The sequence below is a fragment of the Cladosporium halotolerans genome, assembly GCF_011745625.1.
Source record: "Cladosporium halotolerans strain TM138-S3 chromosome Unknown Sca17, whole genome shotgun sequence".
NCBI classification, from domain to species: domain Eukaryota; kingdom Fungi; phylum Ascomycota; class Dothideomycetes; order Cladosporiales; family Cladosporiaceae; genus Cladosporium; species Cladosporium halotolerans.
In genome coordinates this window covers 417,044-444,781 of record NW_027191468.1, presented here as the reverse complement: position 1 = coordinate 444,781, position 27,738 = coordinate 417,044, and the positions used below count along the sequence as shown (strand labels likewise).

At 56.3% G+C, this 27,738-nt stretch overlaps 9 protein-coding genes across 9 annotated transcripts; 4 read left to right on the top strand and 5 right to left on the bottom strand.

Annotated features, from left to right (window-relative positions):
* Positions 1 to 156: 156 nt before the first annotated feature.
* On the top strand, positions 157 to 4,830 carry WHR41_05102 (uncharacterized protein; the record flags this gene model as incomplete). The annotated part of the gene is made up of 1 exon (XM_069373707.1): positions 157 to 4,830. One exon carries the CDS (start codon positions 157 to 159, stop codon positions 4,828 to 4,830), a length of 4,674 nt encoding a protein of 1,557 aa, XP_069228976.1.
* Positions 4,831 to 4,954: 124 nt separating this feature from the next.
* Positions 4,955 to 5,893, bottom strand: RPS30 (40S ribosomal protein eS30). The gene is made up of 3 exons (XM_069373706.1): positions 5,815 to 5,893; positions 5,578 to 5,680; positions 4,955 to 5,414 (listed from the first exon to the last, which is right to left on the bottom strand). Exons 2-3 carry the CDS (start codon positions 5,635 to 5,637, stop codon positions 5,286 to 5,288), a joined length of 189 nt encoding a protein of 62 aa, XP_069228975.1. The 5' UTR covers positions 5,638 to 5,680; positions 5,815 to 5,893; the 3' UTR covers positions 4,955 to 5,285.
* A 213-nt stretch (positions 5,894 to 6,106) lies between these two features.
* Positions 6,107 to 6,919, top strand: WHR41_05100 (uncharacterized protein; the record flags this gene model as incomplete). The annotated part of the gene is made up of 1 exon (XM_069373705.1): positions 6,107 to 6,919. One exon carries the CDS (start codon positions 6,107 to 6,109, stop codon positions 6,917 to 6,919), a length of 813 nt encoding a protein of 270 aa, XP_069228974.1.
* A 61-nt stretch (positions 6,920 to 6,980) lies between these two features.
* On the bottom strand, positions 6,981 to 9,235 carry WHR41_05099 (uncharacterized protein; the record flags this gene model as incomplete). The annotated part of the gene is made up of 3 exons (XM_069373704.1): positions 6,981 to 7,546; positions 7,601 to 8,767; positions 8,820 to 9,235. 3 exons carry the CDS (start codon positions 9,233 to 9,235, stop codon positions 7,108 to 7,110), a joined length of 2,022 nt encoding a protein of 673 aa, XP_069228963.1. The 3' UTR covers positions 6,981 to 7,107.
* A 1,763-nt stretch (positions 9,236 to 10,998) lies between these two features.
* On the bottom strand, positions 10,999 to 11,994 carry WHR41_05098 (uncharacterized protein; the record flags this gene model as incomplete). Its single annotated transcript, XM_069373703.1, has 1 exon — positions 10,999 to 11,994. The coding sequence occupies one exon, from the start codon at positions 11,992 to 11,994 to the stop codon at positions 10,999 to 11,001; it is 996 nt and encodes a 331-aa protein (XP_069228962.1).
* A 1,182-nt stretch (positions 11,995 to 13,176) lies between these two features.
* WHR41_05097 (uncharacterized protein) lies at positions 13,177 to 14,304 on the bottom strand (the record flags this gene model as incomplete). The annotated part of the gene is made up of 1 exon (XM_069373702.1): positions 13,177 to 14,304. The coding sequence occupies one exon, from the start codon at positions 14,302 to 14,304 to the stop codon at positions 13,177 to 13,179; it is 1,128 nt and encodes a 375-aa protein (XP_069228968.1).
* Positions 14,305 to 15,072: 768 nt separating this feature from the next.
* Positions 15,073 to 17,172, top strand: WHR41_05096 (uncharacterized protein; the record flags this gene model as incomplete). The annotated part of the gene is made up of 1 exon (XM_069373701.1): positions 15,073 to 17,172. The coding sequence occupies one exon, from the start codon at positions 15,073 to 15,075 to the stop codon at positions 17,170 to 17,172; it is 2,100 nt and encodes a 699-aa protein (XP_069228967.1).
* A 1,262-nt stretch (positions 17,173 to 18,434) lies between these two features.
* WHR41_05095 (uncharacterized protein) lies at positions 18,435 to 20,713 on the bottom strand. The gene is made up of 3 exons (XM_069373700.1): positions 20,069 to 20,713; positions 19,565 to 20,006; positions 18,435 to 19,479 (listed from the first exon to the last, which is right to left on the bottom strand). The coding sequence occupies exons 1-3, from the start codon at positions 20,234 to 20,236 to the stop codon at positions 18,743 to 18,745; spliced, it is 1,347 nt and encodes a 448-aa protein (XP_069228970.1). The 5' UTR covers positions 20,237 to 20,713; the 3' UTR covers positions 18,435 to 18,742.
* Positions 20,714 to 24,889: 4,176 nt separating this feature from the next.
* Positions 24,890 to 27,729, top strand: WHR41_05094 (uncharacterized protein; the record flags this gene model as incomplete). The annotated part of the gene is made up of 4 exons (XM_069373699.1): positions 24,890 to 25,435; positions 25,504 to 26,057; positions 26,106 to 27,662; positions 27,721 to 27,729. The coding sequence occupies exons 1-4, from the start codon at positions 25,420 to 25,422 to the stop codon at positions 27,727 to 27,729; spliced, it is 2,136 nt and encodes a 711-aa protein (XP_069228969.1). The 5' UTR covers positions 24,890 to 25,419.
* Between the last annotated feature and the right edge of the window lie 9 nt (positions 27,730 to 27,738).

Below are 27,738 nucleotides of genomic sequence, written 5' to 3'. Positions count from 1 at the left end.
ACTTCGCACGAAACATCGTCGCTCAGTCAAGAGGCGTCATCTCGCCCGTGGCTGAGCAAACATTCGTTGAGCACGCAATTGTTCCCGCAACATTACTGTCACCACGCCGACAACAACCTTCCGCTCTACGATCATTCTTCTCCAGCTCTCTTCAGCATGGTCGAAGACAACGTCGCAGACACCGCAGATGCCATGAGCCAGGAGTGGCAATTACCAGATTGCGTAATCGCTTCAAGTAACCGCTTTTACGATCTCCTCCCGTTCTGCACGAACCTTTACTACACTGAGCCGCAGAAATGGGGTTGCATCCTACCATGGGAGTTTCCCCAAACCGGCTCCAAGGAGGTCGAGGAAGAATTTATGCGCAAGTACTTCACTGATGTCGACATTCACATGCAAGGTGGCGCGCATGGACTCGGCGCCGGCTTCCGCTTCCTCAAGCAGGCATGGTACAGCATCGCTTTGTGGAACTATGAGCATCGCGTGCCTGCCATCGCTGCCCATTGGTGGCTTCAGGAGGAGAATCTCACTATTTTGAGGGACCCGACGATGCGCGAGTTCCTCTGCAAAGACGACGTCAAACCTGAGACCTTCTTTCAGCCGCGTGACATTCAAGCGTACGGCAGAAACATTATCGAGTGTGTCGTCAAAAGCATCCAAGACAGGGTTCGGGCTGAGAACGATAAGCCTCTGGCTCCAAGCTCATGCAGCGATGCACCAACCCCAACGACGAATGCGCCTGCGGTGGAAAGCATTCCGGCAGAATCTGTTGACTCGCCCGCAAACGCGCCTCCGCGTGAACTTGAGCAAGGTCCTACCAGAGCATCGAGCTTCCACTCATCTCGCATTCCGTCAACGTCAGCAGTGGCAGACCCTCAGGTCATACCATTTCCTGTCTATGAGGAGCCACCTGTCGCACTGCCATCTGGCGACCGTGAGACCCGCAACATCACTCCAAGCTACGACAACCCTCCTCCGCAGATTTACGGACGCAAGCGAGGCGGGCGATTTTCAGGCGGTAGTAACATTCGTCCTTCAGTCTACGACGGGCGGCAGCCACCTTTCCAGCCTCGCTACATCGAAAACACTTACCCGAGCCTCGCACTGAGTGAAATGAGTACATCATCGTACACGGGAGACGCTTCGGCTCCAAAGACGGCTCCAGGACGTTTTGGTGACAATATACCCCGGACAACCGCTTACTCGTGGCAGAGCGCACCGCCGACTCAGACTGCTCCTTACCACAACACGCGCTTTCCAAGGCAGCAAAATGCCGACCACCCCATGGCGATTAGTGCGCCGTTCCAGCCCATGGCGGCCAATAACATGCCCTACAACTACGTGCCACATGTGTATGCATCAACTGCGAGGCACATCAACCATCCCCCGGAAAGCCACAGATTTACCAGTGCTAGCAATCAGCCATTTGATGAGTCGGGCTATTCATCTTTCTTCGATATGGTCAACTCTGCAAGGGTTGGTGATGCACGGTACATAAACCTTTCGGAAGGCCCTGGTGGCCCAATGCGTGGAAGCCGTCCTCGCGGTGGCCGAGGCCGTGAGTCTATGCATGATGTTTCCAGGCTTCAGGGTGATAAATGCAACACTCGCAAGCCGTTCTACGACCATTACTCGAAGTCGTCCGTCGGCCGCACGAAGAGGCGCGGCAGCGTCTACCAGGAGAACTCATGGCGTAGTGGCAGTGAGCACCCTCAAGTCGAGAACACGCTGCCTCGGCGTGTGCTCTCTGGCCCAGAGCAATATACCCATGTCCAAGGCTTCAATGGAGGCGCAGGACGTCCACAAGCTCCCCCATACATGAGTGCTACCGAACACACGATGGGATTTCAGGGCCGGCATGGCTCAGGGCCGCATCAGCCTCCATTCGCCGACCAACCGACTCATGCGGCAATGCCACTGGACGATGAAGTCGATGAGAGATACATTGGCGCGGATGCTACCTTTGCTACCAAGCTAATCGTGTTCGGAATCCCACTGGGGGCTACGGAAGACGAAATCGGGAACGCCTTTTCCCGTGCTTGCGACGTTCACGTAAAAGGAGTCACTATGCCCAGGATCCCGCCAAAGTATTCTCGCTCAGCTCATGAGCCAGAAAAGACGTTGGCGTTCATCTACTTCAACAACCATCATACCGCTCGTCGCGTACTTGATCTCAGAGAAGTTGAGCTTTTTGGAATGCCGCTCGACGTCAGGGTCCCGAGGGATATTTTGAATATGCGAGGAGGACAAGGACAGCCCTATCAGTCTGACATCCACCGTCACCATCGGGCTACGTCAGCCAGGTTCATCGACTCGACAAACAACTTCACTCGTTGGCCGAGCGGATATCCGCAGGACTTCTCCACGTCAGCACAACCGGGCGCACGGCCTTTGCCGAGCATCAGCCACAAGACTCATAACGATGGTATGGCTACTGGGCACATGGACGGTCCACCATCTACACCATCAAACCGTGCGGATAGAGGTGAGCGAGTCTTTTCCACGGCGCCATCCGTCAACACGACTCCTGTCGTGTCCAATTCAAACACTCCGAAGAAAGGCAACAAGAAGAGGAACAAGAACAAGACACAAGCGCCGCCATCGAGTGCAGCTCATGACGATATGTTGTCTAAGAGTGGCCCATTGAAGCCACTTCCCCGCGAAGATACCCCCGTCCACGGGAGTCGCAACTCAAGCTTTCATCAAGCGGCCCTTTCTTCCACTAATGATCCTTTCTTGGAATCGAAGGTCGACATGAAACCATCCGATCAATGGGTAGTTCAGGCATCGTATGCGACCACAGACGGTTCTCGATCATCGCAGGGCGCCGCCATCGCCAAGGAATTGCAGGCTGAGCCCCTATTTGCTCTCACGACGGAGCCATCTTCCGTACCAGCTGATGTCTCTTCTTCTCAGCCAGCAATCTCCGCTATCAAGCAGACTAATGATGCAATGGCGTCGCCAAAATCCGATGCCGCCCTCATCTCGCCACTTTCCAGCGAAGTGAACCGATTACGATCATTCTCTCCAGCCTCCGACGTCGATCGGCCCGTGATCGTAGGCAGAGCTTCGGAATCGGATCACGTGGACGACAGTTTTCACACTGCCAGCGGTTCTCCCGATCAATTCAAACAGATCCCAGGTGGGAGTTCGAGTGTGCGAGAGGCTGAGGCTAGCAGCGAGCCTACGCCCAACAGCATGAAGACCCCTACTTCTGAGAAGCCGTCGAGGGCCAACCTTTCAATCTCCATCCAGACGCCAACACCTGCTTCTAAGAGGCCTTCCAGCGATCGTCTCAAGGAAAACGAGTCCCGAAAGCTCAACATCCAGAACGACCAATCCGGCGATTCAAAGCCTGGTATGTCGAAATCTGACAAAGCTCCTCTTGGTACAGAGCCTGACAACCAGCCCGATGAGAGCGACAAGCTAGCGCCTCCTGAGTTGAACGTACCACCCAGCGTCTCCGTTCCTCCTACTCCGATGACTGCGTACCATACCGCACCGACAACACCCGCCGCGCCTAAGACACCATTGCTCTCAAGTTCTGCATCGCAATCTAATTTTCAGCCAAAGCCAGCGGCCAAAAAGGGTCCTAGTCAGACTGAGTCGTTCAGCATGTTCGGAAAAAAGCAGAAGAAGCAGAAGAAACAGACCAAGGCCAAGGGAAGCGTCAAAGGCAAACAGCATGAATCAAATGCCCCGGCAAAGCTCGACAGTGATGATACCAGCGGGAAATCCAACGGCAAAACTATGCCCGCGCCTGCTAGGAAGAAGCCCGCTCTCAGCATTGCGACCAACAAGTCCGAGACCATTGATACTCCAACTTGCAAGCAAGGCGACGTAGCCGCCTCGAGCGAGCAATCTTCTCCTAGCAAGCGTACCTTTGGCAACTTGTTCGGACTGCTGCCTAGTATGATCACATCCCCGAAACTGTCGGATAAGGTGACTTCACCGAACGATACCCTACCAGATGATGCGCTGACCAGCCCGAAGGTTCTACCGAATGATGTACCAGACCAAGATGAAGCCTTGCCTGACACGCAGTCCGAGAATTCCTCACCCAAAGGCAACGAATCAGACGCAAACCATGATCCACTCTTTGATAACTTCGAGTTTACTTATCGGTCCTCAGACGTTCAGCAGCTTACCTTGCCTTCAAGCAGCGATATTGTCAAGAAAATCACGAAGAAAAAGAAAAAGAAAAGCAAATCAAAAAAGCAGCGTAGACTTTCAAGAAACGACGGTCCCATCAACGAAGAAGATGAAGAAGACGTATCAGTCACGGAATCCAGCAGTGCATCCAACCTTCCTGGTGTATCCAACGAGCTTCAGCCCGGCGATTACTCGGAAGATTCATCCACGACGATGGGCGAGCCAACGCCGCCTATCTCCCCCACTCACCAAACAAAAAGCAGAAAGCAATTGATCGAACAAAGCAAATCCAAGTTCGAGCCCGTTCTGGTCCCCAGTCCCCCTCGCAATCGTCACATCAAAAGGAAGGTCAGCAGTAAGAGCGTAACCTCTCCCACCGAGACTCAAACGGCATCAGCAACCGAAACATCATCTTCGACTACCCAATTCGCCAGGCTTATGCGCATGTACCAGGTCGAAAACAGCAGAAACCGCATTCTGATCGCGAGCCCGAGTGATGATGAGGACGGAGGGAACTCGAATGTCTACGTAATCTCTCACGGCGAGGAAGGTGTTTCTGAGGGGACAAACCGCCTCGTGCAGAGACTATTTCTTTCTGGTGGTGTTATTTCAGATCCGGAGTCGGGGGAGCAGTCTGTTGATCAGGGTTTGGAACAGGCGAGAGTGCAGAACGAGTGATTGTGGTTTCCTTTCTGCGTCTCGCAGGCGAAGTGGGGAATCTGGACTTCACGGTCGCCACACGAACATGGGGCAAAGTGCCGGAATGGCGTAATGACAGAGTACGTAGCTCAGGAATGAAAAGTTTCGGGAGGACAGTTTCAAACACAGTGCCTGTTATAGTATACCGCATCCGTTCCGCCCTTGATGGTTCCCATCGCAACCCCCATCCTCCCAGAGTTCCAGAGGCCATCCCGGCCTCCCATCAATCTCCAGTCCAGGACGCATGAGAAAGAGTATCCATGACATTGCAAGAAATAACCAGGTGTCAGAACAGCAAAAGGTCATAAAACGCCGTGAAGGTGCATTTGTTCCATTTGCCTTTTTCCGCTACTGCAACCTCCCATTCCACTCGTCTATCCCGTCATCGTTCCCAAGCGCAGCAAAACTTGTCTTTTCATCGGAAAATTGGTCGCTTAAGAGGTCGGGTTGGGGTTCATCTTGCGCTTGCCGCCGGTCATGACGACGTTCACGAAGCGGCGGGTGTAGGTGACACGCTTCTTCGCGCGGCCCTTGGGGACCTTCTTCTTCTCCTGCTTCTCGACCTGTGTGCGCGCAAGACGTTAGCTACCGGTGTCCTGCAGAGATGGCTGTGATGGTGCGATGGTGGCGCGGGAAGGTGTGATGTGGTGCTGGTCTCTTCCGGGAGGGTGGCGACGGCCAGCGCTTTTGCTGGACCGCCCTTCGAGGGAGCGGGTGTTATCGTACCTTGGGGGTCTGCGACTTGACCTTACCGGCACGCGCGAGCGAGCCGTGGACCTTACCCATGTTGGCGGTTGATCTGGGGTTTTAGATTTGTCGTCGGAGTCGTCTGTAGCGCAGGAAGAAGAGAAGTCAGTCTTTCTGCCGGGGCTTGCGGGGTTTTGTGCGCGAAATTCGCCGGGATCGCGGCGGCAGCGGGTTTGGTGTGCTGGCGGCGCGGCGGTGATGGCGGCGGAGACGTACCTGTTGTGCGATGGATTCGACGTCGCTTGGAGAGACTGAAGGTGTCGTCGCTGACAGTCCAAAACGCCCAAATTCGCTGGTGCCCGCTTTTGCCAAGACAGCGGTTGTGTGGAGCCTGAGGCTGTAAAGTCCTGGCCGCTCACGTGACGCGAATCGCGCTAGCGAGGACTGATGATGCGTCATGCTTTGCGATTGATAAGATCAAAGCTCCGCCGTATCATGCACGAGCTCACCTCTTATCACCTGCTCGTGCTCCAACACCAGTATCCCAGGCTGGCACTGCTAGGTCAGAATGCGTACCTCTTTGGCACTTAGCTCACTTCTGAGCGTAACATCTGCGCTCTCCATTGTATTTGCGCCCGAGCGTCACCATGTGTTCTCAAACCCGCCGCTGGAGGAGCAGTACTACAAGATCCCATCCATCCATGAATCTGCCGTGATGGCGAGAAGGATCCTGCACCTTGCATCTGAAGGCACACTTGTGACGAGTTTTCCGGAGAAAGATACGAAGAGCAACATGGCGGAGCAAGACGTAGAAGCACTATGGGGACTTCCGGCAGGCTTAGATGGCAGCCCGATCGGTCTGATGGAATACATCGGTGACTGCGAGGACGACGGAAACCCCACAATTCTCGCTATTGATATCGCTACGCCCTTCCGAAACTACAAAGCTGGCAGCAACATTTCACTCTCCGTCCGCTGGTGGCCGACGCAAACTCACACCTACTCCTTCCTCGAGGACAAACGAGCAGATGCCCAAGATATTCCCACCCCTCACACGCCTGCTGCGCTGCCACGTTTCAGTCTCCACGGTCACCTAGAAGATCTAAACATGAAGGACTTCCGCAACGCGCGCGTCGCGGCGTGCTTCGTCCGCAAGCACCCGGATTCCGTCCTGTGGCAGCCGGGCAACGATGTGCACTCGTCGAAGTATGTCAGGTTTGTTGTAGAAGAGGTGTTCTGGTTCGGCGGCTTTGGTGATCGTGCGAGGATTGGCTGGCTGCCGGTTGAGGAGTGGCGGAACGTGACGAAACAGGAGATTGATGAGCTAAGATTGCCAGGTGAGAAGAAGCAGAAGGCTGCGTGGTGGAAGCAGTGGCTGTAAGCATACACGAACATCCAGCGACACCATGTCAACCTTAGCGTGGCTGCTGGTGAGAACGAACTTTGTTACTGCTACGAAAATTACAGCCTGGAGCTTAGTATTCGGACTACGTACTCGGAAATGGATTGCGATCCATGTCCTCTATACCCAGTCATAAGCCTTGTCAATTGAATCTCCCGAATCCTCAACTACCAACTAGACGCATGTGAGCCTCCATCCGCCTTCGGCGGCTCTTCGCCGCGCGGTAGCAATTGATAACTCGCGGCCGCCGCAGGTTTCTGATCCGTCGCTCTCGAAGTCTCTCCCTCTCCGTCCTTTCCGATCATCGTGAGAGTTGTCTTTGCAAGGTACTTAGGAAGTGGATCTTGTCCACTAGCGTCACAGAGCTCGACCTCGTGGTCCAAACAAGCGTGACGACTGACGCGTAAGATTGTGGAAAAGTCGTTGCTGTACGACAGACCGCTCATGATGATGGCATGCAAACCCAATGCCACTGCGATCGCAGCGCCTGCCAGTGCGAGACCGTAGGCAAGCCAGAGTCTCGATGACCTGTAGACGTACACGTTGTGGTACGTCTCATGCGTCACTTCTGTCATCGGCAAGCTGGCCGGGTCCGAAAGGTTCGGTCTGTGTGGGTGTCAGCCTGGTGAGCCTGAGAAGCCTTCCGGCATATGACCTTACTGGAAATATGGAGAGCTCATAAGGCTGACCGTGATATCGGCGAACATCTGCTCCAAACCACGAGCGAGCGATATTCGGTCTTCAGCCACTATAGGCTCGATAAGACCAGCCACGCTCGCATGTCCTGATCTAATCAGGGCGTTCTGCACTGACGAGTTGCGGATCGCGAGATCGTGATCAGACATAAAGCTCAGCTCTTGAGTCTGCACCAGAGGAGTGGCTACGACGTTGTCTTCGTGCAGCAAATCGAAAAATGCGTCCGTCATGGCTGCGTAAGCTAGCCGTCGACTAGTCCCCGGCTCAAAGTCGCATATATGCTCCATCTCAGTTTCGTTATAGGGGGGGAAGCCTCGATGGAGCCCCGGACAGCTGGCGTTGGATGGCCCTTGGAAATACCCATATGGGTGTTCTAAGTTTTCGTCCTGGTCTCTCGGTACCGAGACGTCGACCTTTTGGTTACCGTTGATGTAACTGAATGTCGTGTAGTAGGTCGAGTTGACCAGTCCACATTGTAGCGTTGTGGACTTTGAAGTCAAATGAGACCCTGAAACGCCCTCACCATTGAAGTTTGCAGTCTGTGGTGCATCCCAAATAAGTGGCCACACGGCCACACGGAACGAAGGATCGTCATCTGCGAGGAAGCCCTGATACCTGTCTTGGTCTTTTCGTGCTGGTACAAGCGAGTATGATATGTTGGGAGATCCATCCCTTGCATCCGACACCGTCGTATTGTGGTATGGCAGTTTTCCGTACCATGTGGTGTATGACTCCCATATCGAATCTGATAGGTACCAAGAGGTCTCCAGGAATGCAGCGGCGTTTTCTCGAACACTCTGCGATTCAGGTTCGGACAACGGATCGCAACGTAGGGCGGGGCCAGGGAAGGTCATCGTCCAGCTTGAGTTCGGTAGCGGCGGTTCGATGTGTAGGACGGTCCCTTGCGCACTTGCCGCACTGGCAAGCCGTTGCAGTGCTTCACTTGGGCAGGTGTAGTGATAAATTAAAATGCTTGGATCGCTGGGGTATTCGTAGGGTGTACTATTGTGGTACGCCATAGTATCAAAGTTGATGACTGGCACATACCTAAAATCCGTCGGTGGAGGACTTTTCAAACGTTGTTCGACGAGCAGAGTCGCAGGCGCAACAATCGATGCTATCGGTACAAGCCTGCCAGACAAGAGTCAGTCTCGACGTGATGCTTCAATGACCAAAAACATACCAAGCTTTCAGCGCAATAGCGAACATCATTGGGAAAGACCTCCAGCCTGAGAAGTTGGCGAGCAAAGTGGCATTGCGAAGTGCTGAATAAGCTTTGTCAACATTCTCGAGAGTGAAAGATCTGTTACACAGTTGTGTAGCAAGAGCCCTCCAGAACAGTTGAACATAAGCAGTAGATATGGCAATGACCAAACAAGTTCGGACAGCGAATGCGAACGCGGTTCCCGCTGTGAGGTAGGATTCCTGTTTTGAGATGCCAGACTTGTAGCTCGATATGGTATAGTTACCCTGAGGAACTTCTTCGTCGTTGAGGCTGTTGTTAAAGACATGATGACCCAGCGCAAAGGCCAGACCTGTGATGAAGGCCGCTAGCATGGAGGTCGGGCCAAACCAATGGATGCTGATCTTCCCAAACATGACGTGTGCTTGATTTATGATTGTAAGTAGCAGTGAGCTGGATTACGCGTGCAAAGTAAGAGGTTTTGATCAAGCATGCTTACTTTATACATGCGCGACCGTTGCTTTGATCGACTGCAGCAATCTCGCATACGTACTGTACATGTAGTGCACAGCCCCGTCTTGCAGAAGCTGCTTGTGCACCAAGATAGATTCAGCGGCAGGAGTGTGACGTTACCTGAGCCTTGCGGATCTAGTCAAGGCAGGTGATAGGCAAGGCTGAGACGCATTGGCCGCAAGCCAAGCTACCTTATGTAGCCTGTCACAAAGATAGTGCATCCAATGGTCTGGCGCGACCTTTTTATCGCCGAGATGGCTCAGCAATGTAAATGGCGTGACCGCAGTGATATTTGAACTCGTCTATTTAGGAGGGATCGTAGCTTTTTTGTAATCCATCGGTGAAATGGAAGGTTGCCGCCAAAGTCATGGCTTCCATTATGGCCTTGCCACAGAGTCAACCGGTGACGGTCGAGAACGCTCATTAGACCGCTGAGAGCAACCAAGAAGTAGTGCATGTTTCTCCCAGTCACTCGCGATGTAAGGCAATGAAAACATGGAGCTGAGGTTCGCGGGTAGTCACATCGATCAGACGAGGGCTGACGTGACCGGGCTGGAACAGGTCTATGCCTGAAAGACGGCGGGGTACTGTACGCTTCACAGACATCACCAAGGTCCTTTGCGCAACTCGCTCGGCTGATTAAACTGCAGGTTGCAGAAAAGGAGCATGTCTAAGACCAAAGAAGAGGCAAAAAAGAAGTACGAGCGCGGAGTGAAGATGTCCCCCCATCAGCCTTGGCGCCTTCAGCTGTGGTCGCACCGCACGGCTGAATGTTACAGCTGTCTTGCCACTTGCCACGCCCGATTTTTTTCATAAGGCAACTCGACAGAGTGAAATGTTGCCTTGATATTGTATCTCCCAGGTCTCCTGCAAGGCACGCTACGCCCTCGTGCATATCTCCTGTTTGTGAGATCAACATCGTAGCACGGCTGCGTGTTCGATAATTCCACAACCGCAACAACTGCAATGCACGCGTCCTCATGCACCATTTGAAGGGGTCATACTCTAGTCCACATGTACACGGCCGCTCGATTGCCAGCCTTGCCGGTTTCTGGTACGTCCACAGCGTTCAGTCATGCCAGAAGGCCCCCTCCATGGCATGTTACGACAGTAGAGATGTCCTTGTCGATGCACAGTAGAATATCATGGGTTCCCAATGATCTGACACTGAAGCATGAGGTATGGTAATATGACAAATTACTCCATCCTACTAGCAAGACACGAAGCCTCGCAAGGGGACATGCGGCAGCAATACGATTCGGACCACTTCCCAGAAACTTCACGTTCTTCTGAAGAACAGATGATAGCATTTGGAAGAGCGTTGGGCTCAGTGAGGGATCATTACAAAACGACGGTCCGCCAACCTCCATACAAAAAGCTATTCATCTCTCTCTCCATGCGCCCACCAGTGCCATTGACAGCGGCGCCAGGGTATCGGTTTCGAACACTCCCGTCCAAAGCAATTCAGTCCAGAACCAACGCAGAACAAGCTCGCTGAACGTGCAAACAAGACCAAAAACTCAGCCAAAAACCACACTCGCATCTTCGACCCATCTCAAAATCGCAAAACGGTCACTTACCCATGCCCAAAACCCGTAGTGTTGCTGGTGCCAACCGAGTTTTCCGAGAACCGAGCACCAGGAATCCAAGGGAAGTTGCCACACATTCACCGACGGGGTCCAGGATCATCGACATTCTCGTGGAGTCTCCTGAGCGCCTCATCGTCCCGGTTCACACCCGTACGCGCCGCAGCCGGCGCCGCGAAGTTCTGCGACTGAATAATCCAATCCCAGTGCGAGGTATCCAGGTTCAGCTGCTGGTTGTTCCTCGCAAACTCCAGACACTGGGTCATGAGCATGCGATCCTCCCCAGACGGCCAGTTTACGACGCGGTTGTACAGCGCCGACAAAGGCATGTGGCCGATTGACTCGGTCGACACTCTCGCGTTCTGATAGGTGTCTTTGAGCCGCCAACCGTTCGCGGTCAGATCGAGCTGCTGGCCATGGCGGTTCCGGAAGTATTCTGAGTCGAATCGCCTTCCGCCGTCGTTGATCGAGGCGATGGAGACGTTGTCGAACAACTTGCCGCCGAACGAGATCTGCTTCTGAATCCGGCCGTTCTGACGCAGCCAATTATCATGTGTGAGCTCGTCCGTTGCGTACAGCTGCGCTTTGGCGATGGCCTCGCGGTTCCAGCCGTTGCGGATTGCGCGGGCGATGACCTCCGGATTGAGGAGCCAGTCCGGGCAGAAGGTGCAAATCTCGATCATGCTGATCTCGATGTTCATGGGCCACAGAACGTTGTCCGGCGGGCGCTCGTGGTGAGGGCGGAGGTATCTATGAGGCCCTGTGTTGGGAGGCAAGGCGATGGAGGGCGCCGTGGCCTGTGGCGCTGGTGTCGGAGCGGCCAGAGCCAACGCTCCCGGAAGATAAATGCCGCTTTGAGGTACGACCGGCGGAGGTGAGGAGATTAGAGCGCTTGGAGGCTCCGGAGAGGAGGGGAGGGAAGCGAACGGCGACAGCTCAGTCGACGCGTGAATCTGTTGCAGATATTCACCATCCTGGAGCATCTCGGGCAAGGGGTGTTGCCCGCTCTGATCACCTGACGACTGAGCAAGACCGGCCGGGGAGAAGTGAGGCTCAGGAGTGTTCACATGCTGCATGTCAACAGGGAGATTCTCCAGGCCGGGCACGTGATCTGCCGGTGACTGCTCTTCATCGTGACTAGGCGTCACGTGCGGGATCGAGAATGGGACTCCCCAGGCAGGATCGTAGTCGTCCTGTCCTGGGTCTTCAGCGTACCAGCCCTGTCCATATCTAAACGAGGCATAGTCGTCCTCGTTGCTCTCACCGGCGTGTCTGGCTTCCTGTGATTTGGTCAGCGTTTAGTCTGTCTATAAGTAAGGGGAGAATACGGACCAGAACTTCCTCCAGAAGGCGCCGGAGTCGCCCTTCGCGCTCAGAGATGTCGTGCGATAGACGATCGTTGTTGACTTGATCGTTAGACATCGTCTATATCGGTAAAACTGTTGAATCGATGTATATACGCGGATGAAGAATGTTGCAGTAGAGAGAAGAGCGATGTCGAAGCGATCAAGCCCGCTTGTTGGTGTTTACATATTATTTCACGCGACGATTGTCGCTTTGAGACGGCTCACGGCACCTTCCGGACGCTGCTGCCAAACGACGTGCATTCACAGGCATTCACGAGTCAACGGAGTGACTGCAAGCCTGCTTGAAAGAAGCGTGAACACGCGTGAATACAGTGATTGACGTAGGTGAAGGTAACTGCATGAAGCGTGCGAAAGCGAGGAGATGAGACAAGCGTGAACACGCGTAGATACATCCTGTTCACATAGGTGAAGGTATGTGCACATGAAGTGTGCGAAGACGAGGAGATGATACGCGCACCATTAGAAGCAAACCTGGACACTTCACTAACAAAGCCAGTGCCTCACTAGCAAAGCACTGGCTTTATCTATCTAGACTCCACCCTCTTTTAGGACAATGAGCAAAGCTAACTCTCGCGATGATAACACGAGCAATGAGACGGGAATGCTGCACGGAGATACAGAAATGAAGTTTGCAGGTCTTGCGATTGTTTTCAGGTGTCTATAGTTCCCCGCCCCTCTTTATACTGTGACCAACCCCGTTTGTATCCCTGGCTTTCTCCGCTGCGTCTAGAATGAGATGTGCAGCCTATCGGTCATCACACGTTTACGCTTTGAGCAAACTCAGAAGGGTAACCCTTGAGTGCGGCGTGGAGTGTGCTTTAATAATCCAGGTGAGACTTTGTACGTGAGGTCTATAATCGCTGATTCACCACCACCTGAGATCTCCAGGTATTAGACCTTCATCCCCTTCGCAATCATATCGCTAACCTTAGGTGGCAACACCAGCTGGCTGCGATCGTTCCTACGGTAGAACTCAACCGCCAAGCTTGCCAGCCGCGCTGGCACGTCCTCCTGCACAAAGTGTCCCGCCTCAGGAATTACCTCGAGCTGGAACTTGCCCTGCATCTGCCCGATCATGAGCTCCTTGTCCAACCGATCGGTGCCGGCGAGGACCAGCAATTTCGCTCCGCGCCCGCCCAAGAAGCGCGCGCTCATACCCGCAAACCAAGCTTCCCACCACGGTGCGGTGGAGTTGAGGTCTGTCCGCCATGCGAATCGGCCGGAAGGCGTTTGGGTCAGCAGGCTTGGCACGGAGACTTCGGCGCTGGTGGCTGAGCGCAGAGTGCGGGTGCGGGTGTGCCAGTCAATTGCCGACGAGAGGGAATCGAAGAGGGAAGGCCGCTGAGCGAGGTAGGATTTCATGTGTGCGAGGGCTTCAAGCGCGGAGCCTTCGACAACGTCGAGCACGGCGTAGCCGATGAGTGTGGGAGCGAGGAGCTTGCCATGGACGGTGGTGAGGTTCGTCACAACGGCACCGCCGAGAGAGTGGCCGATGAAGACTAGAGGCGGGAGTTGTGGCCAGGTAAAATGTGCTTGCGTGGATTGTAGTATGTTCAAGGCGTCGGTCGTGAGGGTTTCGAGGGAATAGTCAGGGCTTGCTTCTTGCCGTGTTGCATTGAGAATGGAGGAACCGTGACCGCGGGCATCCAAAGACAGCACACCAGCATTGGGGAGGAGGGCGCGGAGTTCCTTTGCAAAGATGGCGAAAGACAGGCCCGATGAACCAGCGCCGTGATGGCAGACGAAGAGCGGGTCTTTGGCTGGATTGGTAGGTGGCGTGATGTAGGCATGATAACGGGCCGTGGCCCCATCTGCAAGATCTTTGTCTAGCCAAAGCTCTTGATCGAAATAGTTGGTCCAATGTGAAGGGCCTGCGACCTGCTCGTGCTCATTTGGTCGTACAGTATCGACGCTGGCTGCGCTTGAATCTGACGAACTCTCATCGGATTCTGAGATCGGCTGTGGCTTTGGACGAGGAGGTGGCGGGGCGTCAAATGACGAACGTAAGAGAGAAGACATTATGTTGACGACGTTGTGTTCCGTAACAAATTGTGTAGTACAATTTGTTGGGTTGGGTATCACGTGTATGTTGATTGAGGGCAAGAAGTGACGTCGACAAGGATCCAGTAACGCGGCGTGCGTCGCCCGAAGTCTTGACTCGGCAAGGGATTGGAGAAAACAACACAGAGACGGCAGTGACATGATACAGGCCTGCTACACGAATCTCGTAGGTTTAATTCATCGCTTACTATTCAAAGCAATAGACATAAACTCGATCTACGGCGCTTGCAGGCAATTCATCAGGCGATTCTGCACGTCAGCAGCATGACGATGCACCATTCACGGCACAGAGAAAACTCAAAAGTCCTCTGGGTTCACATCACCGGACATTGTTCTATAAATTACGGATTCGAGTCATTGTAAATTCCTCGAGTCTCTCGCTGCGCTACAGTGATTATCGCAATCAATTTTCGAAAAAGTGAGAGTTCTATTTGTGATGTGTGCGAGGTCGAAGAGAGCGCCGAACGCAAGGGTCTCACTTCTCTCTGTCGCGGCGAATCCGGGGAAATAAGCTTTTTCGCTAGCGACGACTCCCACCGCACTAGTCAAGCGCTCACACGAGCGGACGCTCGCTGAACTTTTCACTCCAACCCACCAACCCTCCAGCGCGCAGGGCCGCTCCCATACGCACGTCCTGTACTCTCCTCCGTAGCCACCTCGCCCGAGACCTAATGACATATCCATCCTCTCCAACCTCCCGCTATCCCCGCCCTGGCCACGCCCACCATGGTCTCTCTCGCCGCAGCGCCACCGCCCGCCGTGCAACCACCATCCACTACCAAAGCCATGCCACCGCCGCCTAGACCCACTATGGGTCTCAAACGAGACAGCTCATACCTGGACACCGACGACGAAGCCGGCCTGTCTACTGCCACCAAGAAGCTCAAGGTGGCCTTCAGCCCCAATGTTGACGTCAAGATCCTGGACGAAAACTGGAGTGAGAAGAGCTTCGAACTTGTGAAAGAGGAGGTCAGAGTTGGCATCGAGAGACACCTCGCTACCTCAGCCTTGACACCTGATGCCAAAGACGACGCGCAGTACACTAAGCTGGTGGCGCTACTGAACCAAGATGCGTCCGAGGGCGACGCGCCCAGCGGCAAGCTGCTCAGAAAGTACCTCCTCGCGCTCGAGGCGCGCGTGAGTTCGCTAGGCGACTGCGGCAAGCTGGTCATTGCAGTCCTTGACCTTGCATGGCTTGGCCGTGACGAGGTGTTCGCTGGTCTCTACATCCGCTTCCTGGTATCACTAGCCAGTGCACAAAGCAAATACATCCCAGCCATCCTGGAGAGACTGGTATCAAACTTCGCCAAGCTGCCCGCATCCCTCGGCCGTCTTCCCGGAGAAGACTGCGTACCTAGACCACAGATGTTCGTGAGACTGCACCTTGCCATCAAGACACTCCTCAGACAAGTCCCATCAGCCAGTGGCATTCTCATGAAAACCCTGAAAGTGGGGTTCCCCAACGACCTGGCGACAACACGATCATACATACAATACCAAAAGCAGCTGCTTAGGCTTGCTGAGTACGCGAAGGAGCTCAAGTCTGAGGCTCTCGCTCTAATCATGCAACGGCTTGTTGGCGTCGACGTGCAAATCCAGCAGGACCTGGAGGATTTGGCGGAGGAGTCCGAAGAGCGTCTCCTCCAAAGGCCTAGTTCCAAAGACGGAGATAACGAGCTCGACGACTCTGATGACAGCGACTCCGACTCTTCCTCGGAGGAAACATCGACCGAGGATGAGCAGCGCCTTAAAGAACTGAGACTGAAGGTAGCCAAAATGGACGGCACCTTGGATCTCTTGTTTGAGTACTACGCACCGCTTATTCAGGATGGCTCCGACCCGGAGTACAACGAGGCCTACCAACAGATGCTGTCACACTTCACCACATTCATCCTTCCCAATCGCACACGGCACGCTCAGTTCCTACTTTTCCACTTCGCTCAGACCTCCGAAGAGCACACCGCGCTGTTCACTCGCCGATGCGGCGAGCTGGCTTTCGTCAATGGGATGCCAGCACAGCGCATCACCGCCGTCGCATACCTCGCAAGCTTCATCGCCCGAGCCGCTCACATCTCCTGCCACTCTGTACGAGACGTCGTCTGCGCGCTCAGCGAGTACCTCGACGCCATCCGTAAGCGCGCCGAGCCCGACTGCCGCGGTCCCGACAGACGCTCATACGCAATCTACTACGCCGTCGCCCAGGCTCTGCTCTATATCTTCTGCTTCCGCTGGCGCGACCTCGTCGTCGGCTCTGCCAACCCCGACCTCGACGGCGACGACTACAACGAAGATGACATCCTCGCCGAGCACCGCGACCTCGCCTGGCTCCCTGGCCTGAAAGAAACTCTGTCCCGCAATATCTTCTCGCGCCTCAACCCGCTCAAGGTCTGCTCTCCCGCCATCGTTGCCGAGTTTGCCAACATCGCCCGCCACGTCCGCCTCGTCGAGGTCCTCTCCCTCCTCGAGAGCAACAAGCGTCTCCGCCTCGGCCAGACCGCCAGCTACTACGGCGTCGGCGGCCGCCATGCCATCGACATCGGCCGCCGCGAGACCGCTTGGGACCGCAAGACCGGCGAGGCCCACCACCAGCTCGAGGCGTACTTCCCGTTCGACCCGTACCATCTGCCTAAGAGCAAGCGCTGGGTTGACGGCGATTATAATGAGTGGAAGCTCCCGCGCGGCATGAGGCAGGATGATGAGGATGGCTACAGCGACGAGGACAGCGACGATGACAGCGACAGCGATGATTCGGACAGTGACGAGTCGCTTCTAGAGCAGATGGAAGCTGGACCGGCATTCGTCGACAGCGCTTCGACGAGCAGCTAGGCGGTGCTTCCGTCGCTTTTCCCTTTCTCCCGAAATTGTTTCCTCTTTACGATCTGGTGTTTTCCTCTCAATGGGTATCTTTTAGCGCGGCGCTTCCAGGACGGCAAAAAATGGGTGGTTTTATTATCGGCGCTTTTGTTATCTGAGCTTCATACATAGCGAGAGAGCGAGCGAGCGAGCGCTTATTCTGTCTTCCGCACAGCAGGAGCGCACCGCAGGAGCGCACCGCTGAAAAATGGACGAGGCGAACGGAGTATGGGTCGTTCCTTTGCTTTCTGAGCTCTTGTCATTGGCTTTTGTCTTCACGCAAGTCACCCATTGACTTTTGATCTCTGCGCTCGAGCTCACTTAGTCTTTCGTGTCTGCTCTAGATATCCAACGGCGCAATCGAAAACGTTCTTGTTCAAACATGCTCCATTCCTCGCTCAAAGCCAAGTGTGACCGCAATGGACGCCATCCCAAAAGCCGGTGTTTGGCCCTTACCTGAGAGAGCTCATCGATCAATTGATGCTTGTACCTTATGCAGAGTCAATACATGTGTTTCCATTCACAGTCATCTCTGAACTATGACAGTGCCCGCAGCGTACTCCCAACGAACTCGTAATTGCAGTGTTTCTCAATGATGACCATACATTCGTTGATCCATCCCCGCGAATGTCAGATCGCGTCCAGAAAACACTCACTCTCCGGCAGCCCCTTCCTCTTCAGCCCAACTACACTTTGTCCAGCGAGAAGCACAACAACGAACTCATCGGAGCAAAATCAATTGTTCTTCTCCTGACCCACGAGAGAAAACCGGGGGAAAAAAAAAGAAAAAAAAACACCCCCCCTGCCGTCCTGGGAGCCGGCGACCTCGACAGGAAAGGAGAACAAACCGAACATATACATGATGAATATATGAAATGGAATCCATCGTATAAAATGTCACAATGTGACTCGAGTTCGCTCCAAAAGCGACATCCCACTAGCGCCCGCCGCCCGCCGACCAATCAGCGGCGCGCGTCGGCTGCACGCAAGTCAGAGAGAACTGAAAGCGTCTCGGTCGTGAGATCTATTCTGCGATCCTGGTATAAAATCGAAGAGCCTCCGGGTGGTACCGCGCCACCTTGACTGGCACGGATTTGCTTCTCCACCGTCTGGGCATTTGTGCAGAGAGGCCGCGGGACTCAGTGATGGGTTTGGACGCCGTGCTGTATGGCAGAAAAGAGCGAGGTACGCTGTATGGCCCAAGAGGAGGACGGTGCGTTGTCGAAGTGTTGTGCTTACTTATATTCTCAAGAAGAAGGATGTATACCCCCTTTACATAGTTTAATAAAAAGGTCCTGTGTGATCTTCCCTCTCTCGCCTTTCCTCAAAGGGGAGAACATTAGCCGTACATGATCGTGTTGTTTCTTCTTCGTCGATCCCGTCAAAATTAGAAGAAAAAATAACAAAGCGCAAAAAGAGAAGATGTGTCCGTCCATTCCCCCCAAGTCTCGTCCTCAAATCTCATCCCGTCAAGCTATCACCTCCAAAAGGTATGTGCGGTTAGAAGCGAAGTAATCGAAAGATTCACAAATGGCAACAGCATCTAAAATAAATTGCCCTTGGGCACGGCGCAGAAGATACCGACGAAAATCGCGCTCAACACCGCCGCGCCCAGCAGACTCTGCAGGAAAATCGTGTCCTGGATCTGCCTGAGGGCCGGCTCCTGGATCCAAACCTGCCTGTCGAAGATCTTGCGGATGACGTTGCGCTTCTTGTACCGCGGCACCCAGGGCTCGTCCTCGAAGGAGTTGGCGCCGCTGCTGGCGAGCGAGTCGTTCGAGGCCGCCTTCTCGCTGCCGACGAGAGTGGCTTCGTCCGTGCTGTCCGCGAACAGCTCCCACGGCCGCAGGTGGCGGTGGTGCAGGCCGTGGAGCACGACGCACATGCCCTTCCAGGCGGCGATGAGCGTCGCGATGCCGATGAACCAGCCGAGGAAGGGCAGGACGCGCCAGGCGCGGTGCGCGGAGGAGAGGGTGATGAGGAGGTCGGCGAGGAGGCCGGCGGCGATGGTGAAGACGCCCAGGCCGCGGGCGAAGACGACGCGGGGCCGGTTGCCGTTGCAGATGGCCCAGCGGATGAAGTTGGGGTGGGCTTGGCGGCGAAGAGAGTATTCGACGGTCGAGACGACGTCGCGGAAGGCGGAGGGGTGGGTGGTGTTCTGCAGGGCGTGCAGGAGCGCTTGCTTCTCGCGCGAGGAGAGGTTGAGCTCGCGCGGGGAGTTGTCGGCGATGTAGACGGTTATGATGCGGGAGATTTCGTCGCGGTAGGGTTGGGTTGTGACTGTGGCGGGGAGGGTTAGTTCGGGGCCTTGGGGTTGGTGGGGGGCATATATCATGTGGTTTGATAAGTATATTGGGGAGCATACAGGGTTGCCATTTCATACCCGCATCGCCGAACGCCTGGCTGGCGATTCCGCGCGCTGTTGCGCTGCTGACGAGAGTGTCGTCGCCGGTGGAGGAGCCGTATTCGGAAGCGACGGCTCGCTGCTCGTCGAAGGAGGAAGCGGGTGGCGTGTGGAAGGGATCGCCCTTTTCGTTGATCTTGCTGGCGTTGTTGCTCGCGAAGGTTGTGCCTTGCAGGATCGAATGAGCCTCAACGTTGGCAGCCTTTGATCGTTGTTGCTGGACTGCAGAGAGTGCCTCGGCATCTGCCTGCGCTTGAGTCCATTCTGGCGAGAGGGCACGCTCGCTTTCCTTGAGGTTGTTGAATCTGGCGGTGTAGTCATGGTACCAGAGGAAGAATTGGAGGTTCTCCGCTGCGTGTTCAATGTATTTGAGGTAGTTCATGAAGTCGCGAACGGTGCATGGCTGTTAGTGTGGGTTAGTCGCAAGTCGTGTGATCAGCGAATGGTTTCTAAGGTACTACGCACTGGGCAAGTGCCATTGTTGATGATATTGTCAAAAGACAACGCCTCTGGGATGCCGGCACTGTTGCCAGAGCTGCCAGACGTGTATGATTCAGGCTTTTGGTCGCCATTGATGGAGTCGCCGGAGGAGGTGACGTGGGAGGGACGACGGTAGGTGAGTGAGTAGACCATGTTGTAAGGCTTTGGCGCACGTGTGTCACTAAGTCGCCTAGCGGGTGCAACGGTCAACGCCTCGCCGGTGTGAGTGAGGCGGTGTTGGAAGGACAGATGCGTGGGATTGGACGTGGAGGGTCTACGACAGACGGGCGAGCGCGAGGTATATGTTTCTCACGCGCCAGAGAGAGCAGCGAGAGGGTTTTGGCGAGGGCCAGGGTGTCGCAGGCGTGAGAGAGGCTGCCGGGCTGGTGGAATAGACAGGATTCGCTGGGGTGGTCGCCACGCGTGGCACTAGTGTGAGATCTAGCCGGAGCGGGAGCGTCTGGATGGAACGTGGTCCGGGATATGGCTGGCAGGGTTATAGTGGAGGTATAGCCGGCGAGGCCGTGCGTGAACCGCGGGCTGAGGCGTAGAGGGATAGAGTGTGCTGTTATGAGGGCGGGAGGGGAGAGTCGAGCAGGGGCATGTCAATGGGATCTTAATGTACACAATGGCATGGACGAGGCGAGCCACCGGGGCCGCGATGAGGAGCCGTGGCCTACGCTTATCGAGGCAGTTGCAGCTGCAGCGCCGATCGCCTGGCGAGCGGTGGAAGGCGAGCCAGCGTGGGAGGAGGGTGGCGCTGTCTTGATTCGCCTCTGCGCGACCTCACCTGGCCGTGATCGCCGACTGCTGGGCCGAGGAGGAGTCGAGATGTCTCGCTGCCACTAGGTGCCTTACTCACGTACTGCTGTACTGCCATGCGCGCTTGCTGTCACGGGCCGTGCGATGAGTTACCACTCTTTCGACACCGAGCCTGCCCGTCCTGTCACGCCTGTCTGGCCTCTGCCGCTGCTTGCAGGCCCACACGCCGCCTCCGCCGAGCCATTGGCCGGTCTGCCACGGCCGTGCTGCCACGACGGTCAAGCGTGTGACGGAGTCTGCCATGGCCGTGCTGCCACGGCCGTCAAGCGTGTGACGGAGTCTGCATGTCTTGCGCGCACACGAGCAGCACTCGCCGGCCGTGGCGCCCTCCTCGCCGCGCAACAGCGCCCTCGCAATCTTCCCAGCGCATCCAGGGCACGGCGCCGCGCCAGTCACGAGAGCGGGCGTTCGCTTGCGCGGCGACAGATCCATTGCGGGCTTGAAGTCTGTTGAGCAGATGCTGGCGGCCCGGCCGCTCCTCTGCGCGGCGACTGGCGTTTGGCAGCGCTCGGCAGCCCGCGCGCCCCACCCGCCTGCTGCGCCCAGCCCGCCCACGGACCGCCTACCACGTTGCCGGGCGCCGGGCGCTGCCAGCCCTTGCTGCCCCGTTCCACCTTGACCTGCTTTGCGCTGCGATCGCCTGCGGGGACTTCTCGCTTGGGAATGTCCATGGGAAGCCTCGCCGATGATGCCCACCTGCCTGCCGCCCGTTGACTTTTTCCTCGCGCGGCCCGTGGTGAAACATATCGCAGTAGGGCTGGGCCGGACATCAGCCCATCGGCCTCCAGCACCTCGCTAGCATTCTCCTCGTCGGCCTGCCATGCCTCATATCACATGCTTTCCCGCAGCAGCACGCCGTGGACGCCTGTGGCCGCAAACCGGACGCGTCCAAGCTAAGGCACGCGAACCCAGGGGAGCTGGCCGGAAGAGGGGAGTCTGCAGCTCTAGCCCACCCAAAGCGGCGGCGCCTCGTCTACGCACAGCGCGCGGATCGGATGGCCAGCATCCTGTTCGGTGATCATGGCGGCACACGCCCAGCACATCAGCCCACGGTCCACAGCCCCCTGTCGCGCAGCGCGCAGTGAAACGTCAGCTGTCAAGCCGGCCGGCGACGTCCATCGTGCAGAGTGATCGGCCCTCGTGCATGAGGTGTGAAGGGAGGAACACTGACAGACTCCATCTGCCACGCTGCCCTCAGCCCGCGCACGTCGTCGCTCTTCAGCCAGCCCGCGTCCCATCGCCCTCCTCACGAAGCGCCGCCCACGTAGGCCACCCGCGCAATATCGGCCAGCCGCCCAATCCCTGTCCATAATCACCAGGCACATCCGTGCGCCCCTCCCACCGAGCTGGCGAACCCTACTGTGCAAGCCGTCCGTCGTACCTGCTTCCCGGCCCGCGGGTTCAGCGCGAAGGGCGTCGCTCGCTCTATATCCCGTGCTTCATATAACATCCATGCGGACATCTTCGCAGATATCTTGGGCGGCCCGGCTGGGGCGAGATATTGCGGGATCGCTGATTTTGCCCTCGGTCGGCCGCCGGATGAGGACGTTGCAAGTGTATCTGGCCTTGCAGGGGTGCGCGATCGATTGATCGCTTGATTGATCGATTTGATTGAACGATGCCGTGCGACCCGAGCTTGGGTGACCGCGCTGTCTACTAGGGTGCGGGTTCCCGACGGCTATGCTTTTGGGCGTGGCTGCATGGGTTGACGGCTTGCTGTGACACACGACTCTGGGGTCGTGTGGTTTTGCCGAGGGATTTGATTCTTGAGCAGGAAGTATCATGGACATCACGGCGACTCTTGAGTTACAACACACATCCTTGAGAACTTGGAGAAAGGGACGCTGTCTGGGACGGACATAGTTCACAAGAATATTTGTCTGATGAAGTGCTGATGTCGACAAACTCCTTCTGTTCACCAGGTCAAAGTATCATCTTCTTTCTCCCCTTTCTTCTAACAAGTGCTGAAAACCCCCCCATTTCACACATCTCAACTTCTGACAACGACACCACTTTGTCTCATAACAATAGGGAGCGGTAGAGATATATACCTAGGAGCACCAATTGGCGGCCACCCTCACACCTGTCCTTGGCGGCCTCTGAGAAATCTACAAGTCTACTCTTGCACTCACGCACCAATTGGCGGCGGTAGACAGGTACCAATAGGCGCCATGAGCCAGCGATCACCGACCACTCTCGTGACTGAAGCCTTCTGTGATTTAGACTCTCGGCGCATGTGGCCTGTCCACCAAGATGGTCATCCCCCTCCAAGTGGGATTGGGAGTAACGCCCGTAATTGGCCCTGGAGAGGCAGAAGTGGGAGGTCCGCTGACTAACCTCAGCTCTTGGACTTGGACAGTCACATCAGCCATTACTCTGTTCCTCCGAAGAGGTCCGAGGTAGATAAACAGCGTCTCCGCAAAACAGACACATCCAATCCACCCACCTCCCGACCAACTTCCTTAACCGCATCTCATCTACCTGACTCAACACAGACCTCGCGGGCGACGAGAAGGCCGGGCGTCACAAGCCGCGGCCGTGAGGCATCCGGGGGAGACGAAAGCCGCTTCGCCCACTGTTCATTCATTCCGGCCAGCTTCCAACCAGAAAGCGTCAAAAGCAAGACCAGCTCCGTTTCCCCTCCGAAGGCGAAACGACATAGCAAACCCTCCAAGGTGAGGCAAAGCAAAACGAAGCAAAGGAACCACTCACTCACTCACTCGGACCAATCGCCCAGCCCCCATTCACAGCCATCCATCAAATCACACACAGCATTCGCCCCGTCCGCCAACCCCCCACAACTCCCCTCCCCGTCCACACCGCCGTCCGAGCGCACCACTCCCTCCGGCACCCCCTCGCGCGGCCTCCGGAACCATCCCATCGCGGCATCGAGAGCCCAGCGGGCCCTTCGAACACCGGGATGCCGGATCGACGGGCAGGCCAGCGGTGCAGCTTGCGGTGTGTAGGCGCTGATCTGACGAGCCGGCCAACGAACGAAGAGCCAGTGTTGGCCTCTATGGCGCTGCGCTGGAGCAGCCGCTGGGTTCTGTTGTGGCTCGGAGGGAGGGGGCGGGAGGGCTGGAGAGCGGGCTCGTTAGGTGGAGTTGCTGAGGCCGTGGGCGCTGTGGGAGGGGATGACGAAGGGGTAGGAGGCGGGGCTTTTGGGGAGCGGGAAGGTAAGGTGGGTGAGGTCGGTGGGCGGGTGGATGGTGGGGATGTGGGTTGGCAGAGGTTGAGGATGGGGGAGCGAGGGCTGCACTTTGGCGAAGTTGCTGAGGCTGGATATGTTGGTTGTTCGGCTGTTGGGTTCGAGGGGGTGGCGGAAACATAGAAGGCGAATGATCGCGATCACGAATGGAGAGTGTTGTTGACGAGGTGTTCAAATCGAAGCATCCTGCTTTTTGAAGTGCAGTAAGATTGGTAGTGTAAAGGCGACCTCCTGAAGAAATCCTGTCATTTGCTGCAGGCGATTTATTAGATCGCCATGGTAATGTTTGTACCGAGCAAACCCCGCTGTAGCGGATTATGGTCTCGAAGAGCTGTCTGAGGTGACTATAGGTGGACTAAAACCCCACTCGAGGTTGGTTAGGAGCAAGGGTAGTGCCGCTCTCGTGTCAGTGCCGGAAGCGTATCGGACTGCCGCGTTGCCTGCATCTGATGAGATGTGAAACTCACGACTCCATATAAGGCACATGGCCTTCTACACTGGCCGCCTGACTCCCTCACTGAGACACGTCCATACCACGCACGCACCCACCATTTGCACAGCCGCCGCCGCGCACATGGCATTCACGCGTGCGAAAATGGGCTCCCGTACACAAATAGCAGTGCCGTCGATGATGCCGAGACCGGCTGGTACGTCAGCTTGCCCTTGGACGTGGCGTGGCTTCGTCGACCGGCGGTGGCGCTAAGCGGCTAAGAGACGAACGATCTGAGCCAAGGATGGACCGTGGTCGAATGCACCTCCAGCACCGGGAGCGCCGGCACTGCTGCGGCTGGCAAGACCACATACACTTCCATCCACGCCCGTCGCCTGCTGACTCTCGCGGTATATCGTGTCGCAGCGCCAACACGCCCTCCAGCAATTTTCGTCGCCCCCACATATATTGTGTCAGCTCCCCACGGCACTGTCTGAGATCCGCACTGAGCGGTTCGCTGTCCCGAGCGTTTCTGGAGAAGGCGTTCACCCACGTCATTGCCGCCGGCCGATCACCTGGAGCATCTCGCAAGTCACGGCACGTAGTCCACCGTCCACTGCCCGGTTTGCCCTGCAAACATCTCCCTCCTTCGCTTCTTGTACGCCGTGTTCCATCGCCTCGCAGCCCACCGCTCGCTTGCCTCCATACACATCGCTCGCCGCGCCTCCACCGCCCTCGCAACACACCTCGGCGCGCACCGCGCAGCAGCCCAGCTTGGAACGTGCCGTTACGCGGCAGGGAAAAAATACCGCCAGTCTAGGGTAGCTCCCTGGCACGTTCTTTGTGCGACTTCAAGGCCCAGGAATCCTCGCCAACATGCCGAGACCCAGAGGTGCGTCGCCGTCTCACACCCTCCTTCCCGCCCTTTCGAGCGCTGTCCTAACATTTCTACCACCGCAGTGCTTAGCTTTATGACCGCTTGGTCCTCGCCCAACTCCGACTCTGGGCCAAACTCACCAACCAGGTTCTCGAAGTCCCAGCAAGACCAGCAGACGCCGTCGAGACGCCCTTTGCCTGCCATCGACACCGCCACATCGCAATCTGCTGCGCACCAAGTTGACCAACTCGCGAGGAGCTCCCCGGCCCCCAGCACCCCAGGCACACCGTCAAGAGCGAGGGCAGACAGCAGGGCATCTGTCCGGCCAGAAAGCATGATACAGACCTATCAGCCGCCTCAGGTGGACGTTGCGCAGGACACACCGCCGGAGCTTGCACCAATCTTCAGCTACCTGAACAGCCACAGCAATAAGCTTTACCAGGAGGGCTACTTCCTTAAGCTCCACGATCTTGACTCAAGAGGTAGGCCCAGCTCAGAGCGCACATGGGTTGAGTGCTTCGCCCAGCTCGTTGGCACGGTCCTGTCGCTTTGGGACGCCGCGGCACTTGACGCTGCAGGGGAGGATGGCGAAGTGGTGCCGACATTTATTAACCTGAGCGATGCGTCGCTGAAAATGGTGGGTCACGCCTGAGCTTTCTAGCTGCAGAATGCTAACCCCACGCAGATTGAATCTCTACCCATGAGCGGAGCACAGGGAGGCAGTTTGCAGAATGTGCTTAGTATTTCCACGGCCGCCAACAACCGCTATCTCTTGCACTTTAACTCTTACAACTCTCTCACGCAATGGACCGCTGGCATCAGGCTCGCCATGTTTGAGCACGCCACGCTTCAAGAAGCCTACACCGGCTCTCTCATTGCCGGCAAAGGCCGCTTCCTTAACAACATCAAGACGATCATGGAACGCTCGAGATTCGCCCACGAAGATTGGGCGCGTGTGAGGTTTGGCGCCGGAACACCTTGGAAGCGATGCTGGTGCGTGGTCTCTCCGCCTGACGAGAAAGATTTCCAAAAGGCGCAAAAGACGCTCAAAAAGAGCGCCTACGACCGGACTGTCAAGATCCCTAAGGGAGACATCAAGTTCTACGACACTCGCAAGGTCACAAAAAAGACCAGGCCTATCGCGACCGTCACGGACGCCTATGCGGCGTACGCGATTTACCCGCAGTCCAAGCCGCTCATTGACCAGTCGACGCTAGTCAAGCTCGAAGGCCTGGTCACCGTTCACAACCAGACCGACATCACGTCTGAAGGATTCGTGTTTGTCATGCCTGAGGTGCATGCGGCTGTCTCTGGCTTCGAGATGATGCTGAGGTGGCTCTTCCCTGTTTACGACACTTTCGCATTGTACGGTAGGCCGACGAGGCTGATTGCGGACACGCTTGATCAACGCGGATTGATGTTCGCGCTACCGCAAGATCGTCGCTACGGATATCTCGACATCCTGGACGTTTCTGGCCTGATCCACGCACCTGGCAGCCATGCTTGGAGCGAGCGACAATGGCGCAAAGAAATGAAGAAGCTGACATCTGAGAGGATGGCAACTTACAGGGAGAATGGCCTTGGCAACCTGCGACACCTTAGTCAACGGCGCAACACGGTTTCGCGCACTTCTCTCCCGGGCGGAAACGGTGGTGTTCGGTTTGACAATGGATCTGACAGTTCCGCCCCTCCTTCTAGAAACCTATCTCCACTTCCCAGGAAGCCTGACTTCGGTCCTCCGAGGAGGACTGACTCTGCACCTCCAACGCAGCCCGGCTTCAGCCCGCACAAGCGCGCCGCATCTGAAATCCAGGGCTACAGGAAGCACATGGCAGAAACGCCGTCTCGTCTTTCTTACGAGTCAGGACGCGCTGAAGAAGACGAGATCCCTCCAGCCCCGCCCAGGCACGGTGGTGCTTTGGCCGGCGGTTATGGACGTCCCGGTGCACCAGCAGGGTTGGAGCGCATCCAGTCGGAAGCTGAAGTGCCCACGCTGTCGCAGGATTACGGCGAAGTGCACACGCCGGCCGAGCAAACGCCGTCGATCGTGCTCCCTGTCGCGAGCCCTCCGTCGTTCCAGCATAACCCTGGGGCTCGCCCTGCCAATTCCCCGGCTGTGGCACCTGAGCTCCGCCGAGCGCATTCCAATGTTGACGAGGCGACGCTGCACCAGATGCACGAAGCAACTCGCGGAGACCGGGCTCCGGAAGAAGACTATGCAAATGGCGCAGCCAACAACAGGGTAAATCTCACCACCGTACCGATTCGCGAACCAAATGTCAGTGCTGATGAATTACAAGGGGTGGTAAGCCACGAAC

Bases quoted from the DNA above. Each gene is read 5' to 3' on its own strand.
- WHR41_05095 (XM_069373700.1), bottom strand. From the start codon at position 20,236: ATGGTCTACTCACTCACCTACCGTCGTCCCTCCCACGTCACCTCCTCC. The intron at 20,007-20,068 runs GTGCGTAGTACC...CCACACTAACAG, and splicing joins TCAACAATGGCACTTGCCCA to CCATGCACCGTTCGCGACTT. The intron at 19,480-19,564 runs GTATGCTCCCCA...TCCCCGCCACAG, and splicing joins GGGTATGAAATGGCAACCCT to TCACAACCCAACCCTACCGC.
- RPS30 (XM_069373706.1), bottom strand. From the start codon at position 5,637: ATGGGTAAGGTCCACGGCTCGCTCGCGCGTGCCGGTAAGGTCAAGTCG. The intron at 5,415-5,577 runs GTACGATAACAC...GCGCGCACACAG, and splicing joins TCAAGTCGCAGACCCCCAAG to GTCGAGAAGCAGGAGAAGAA.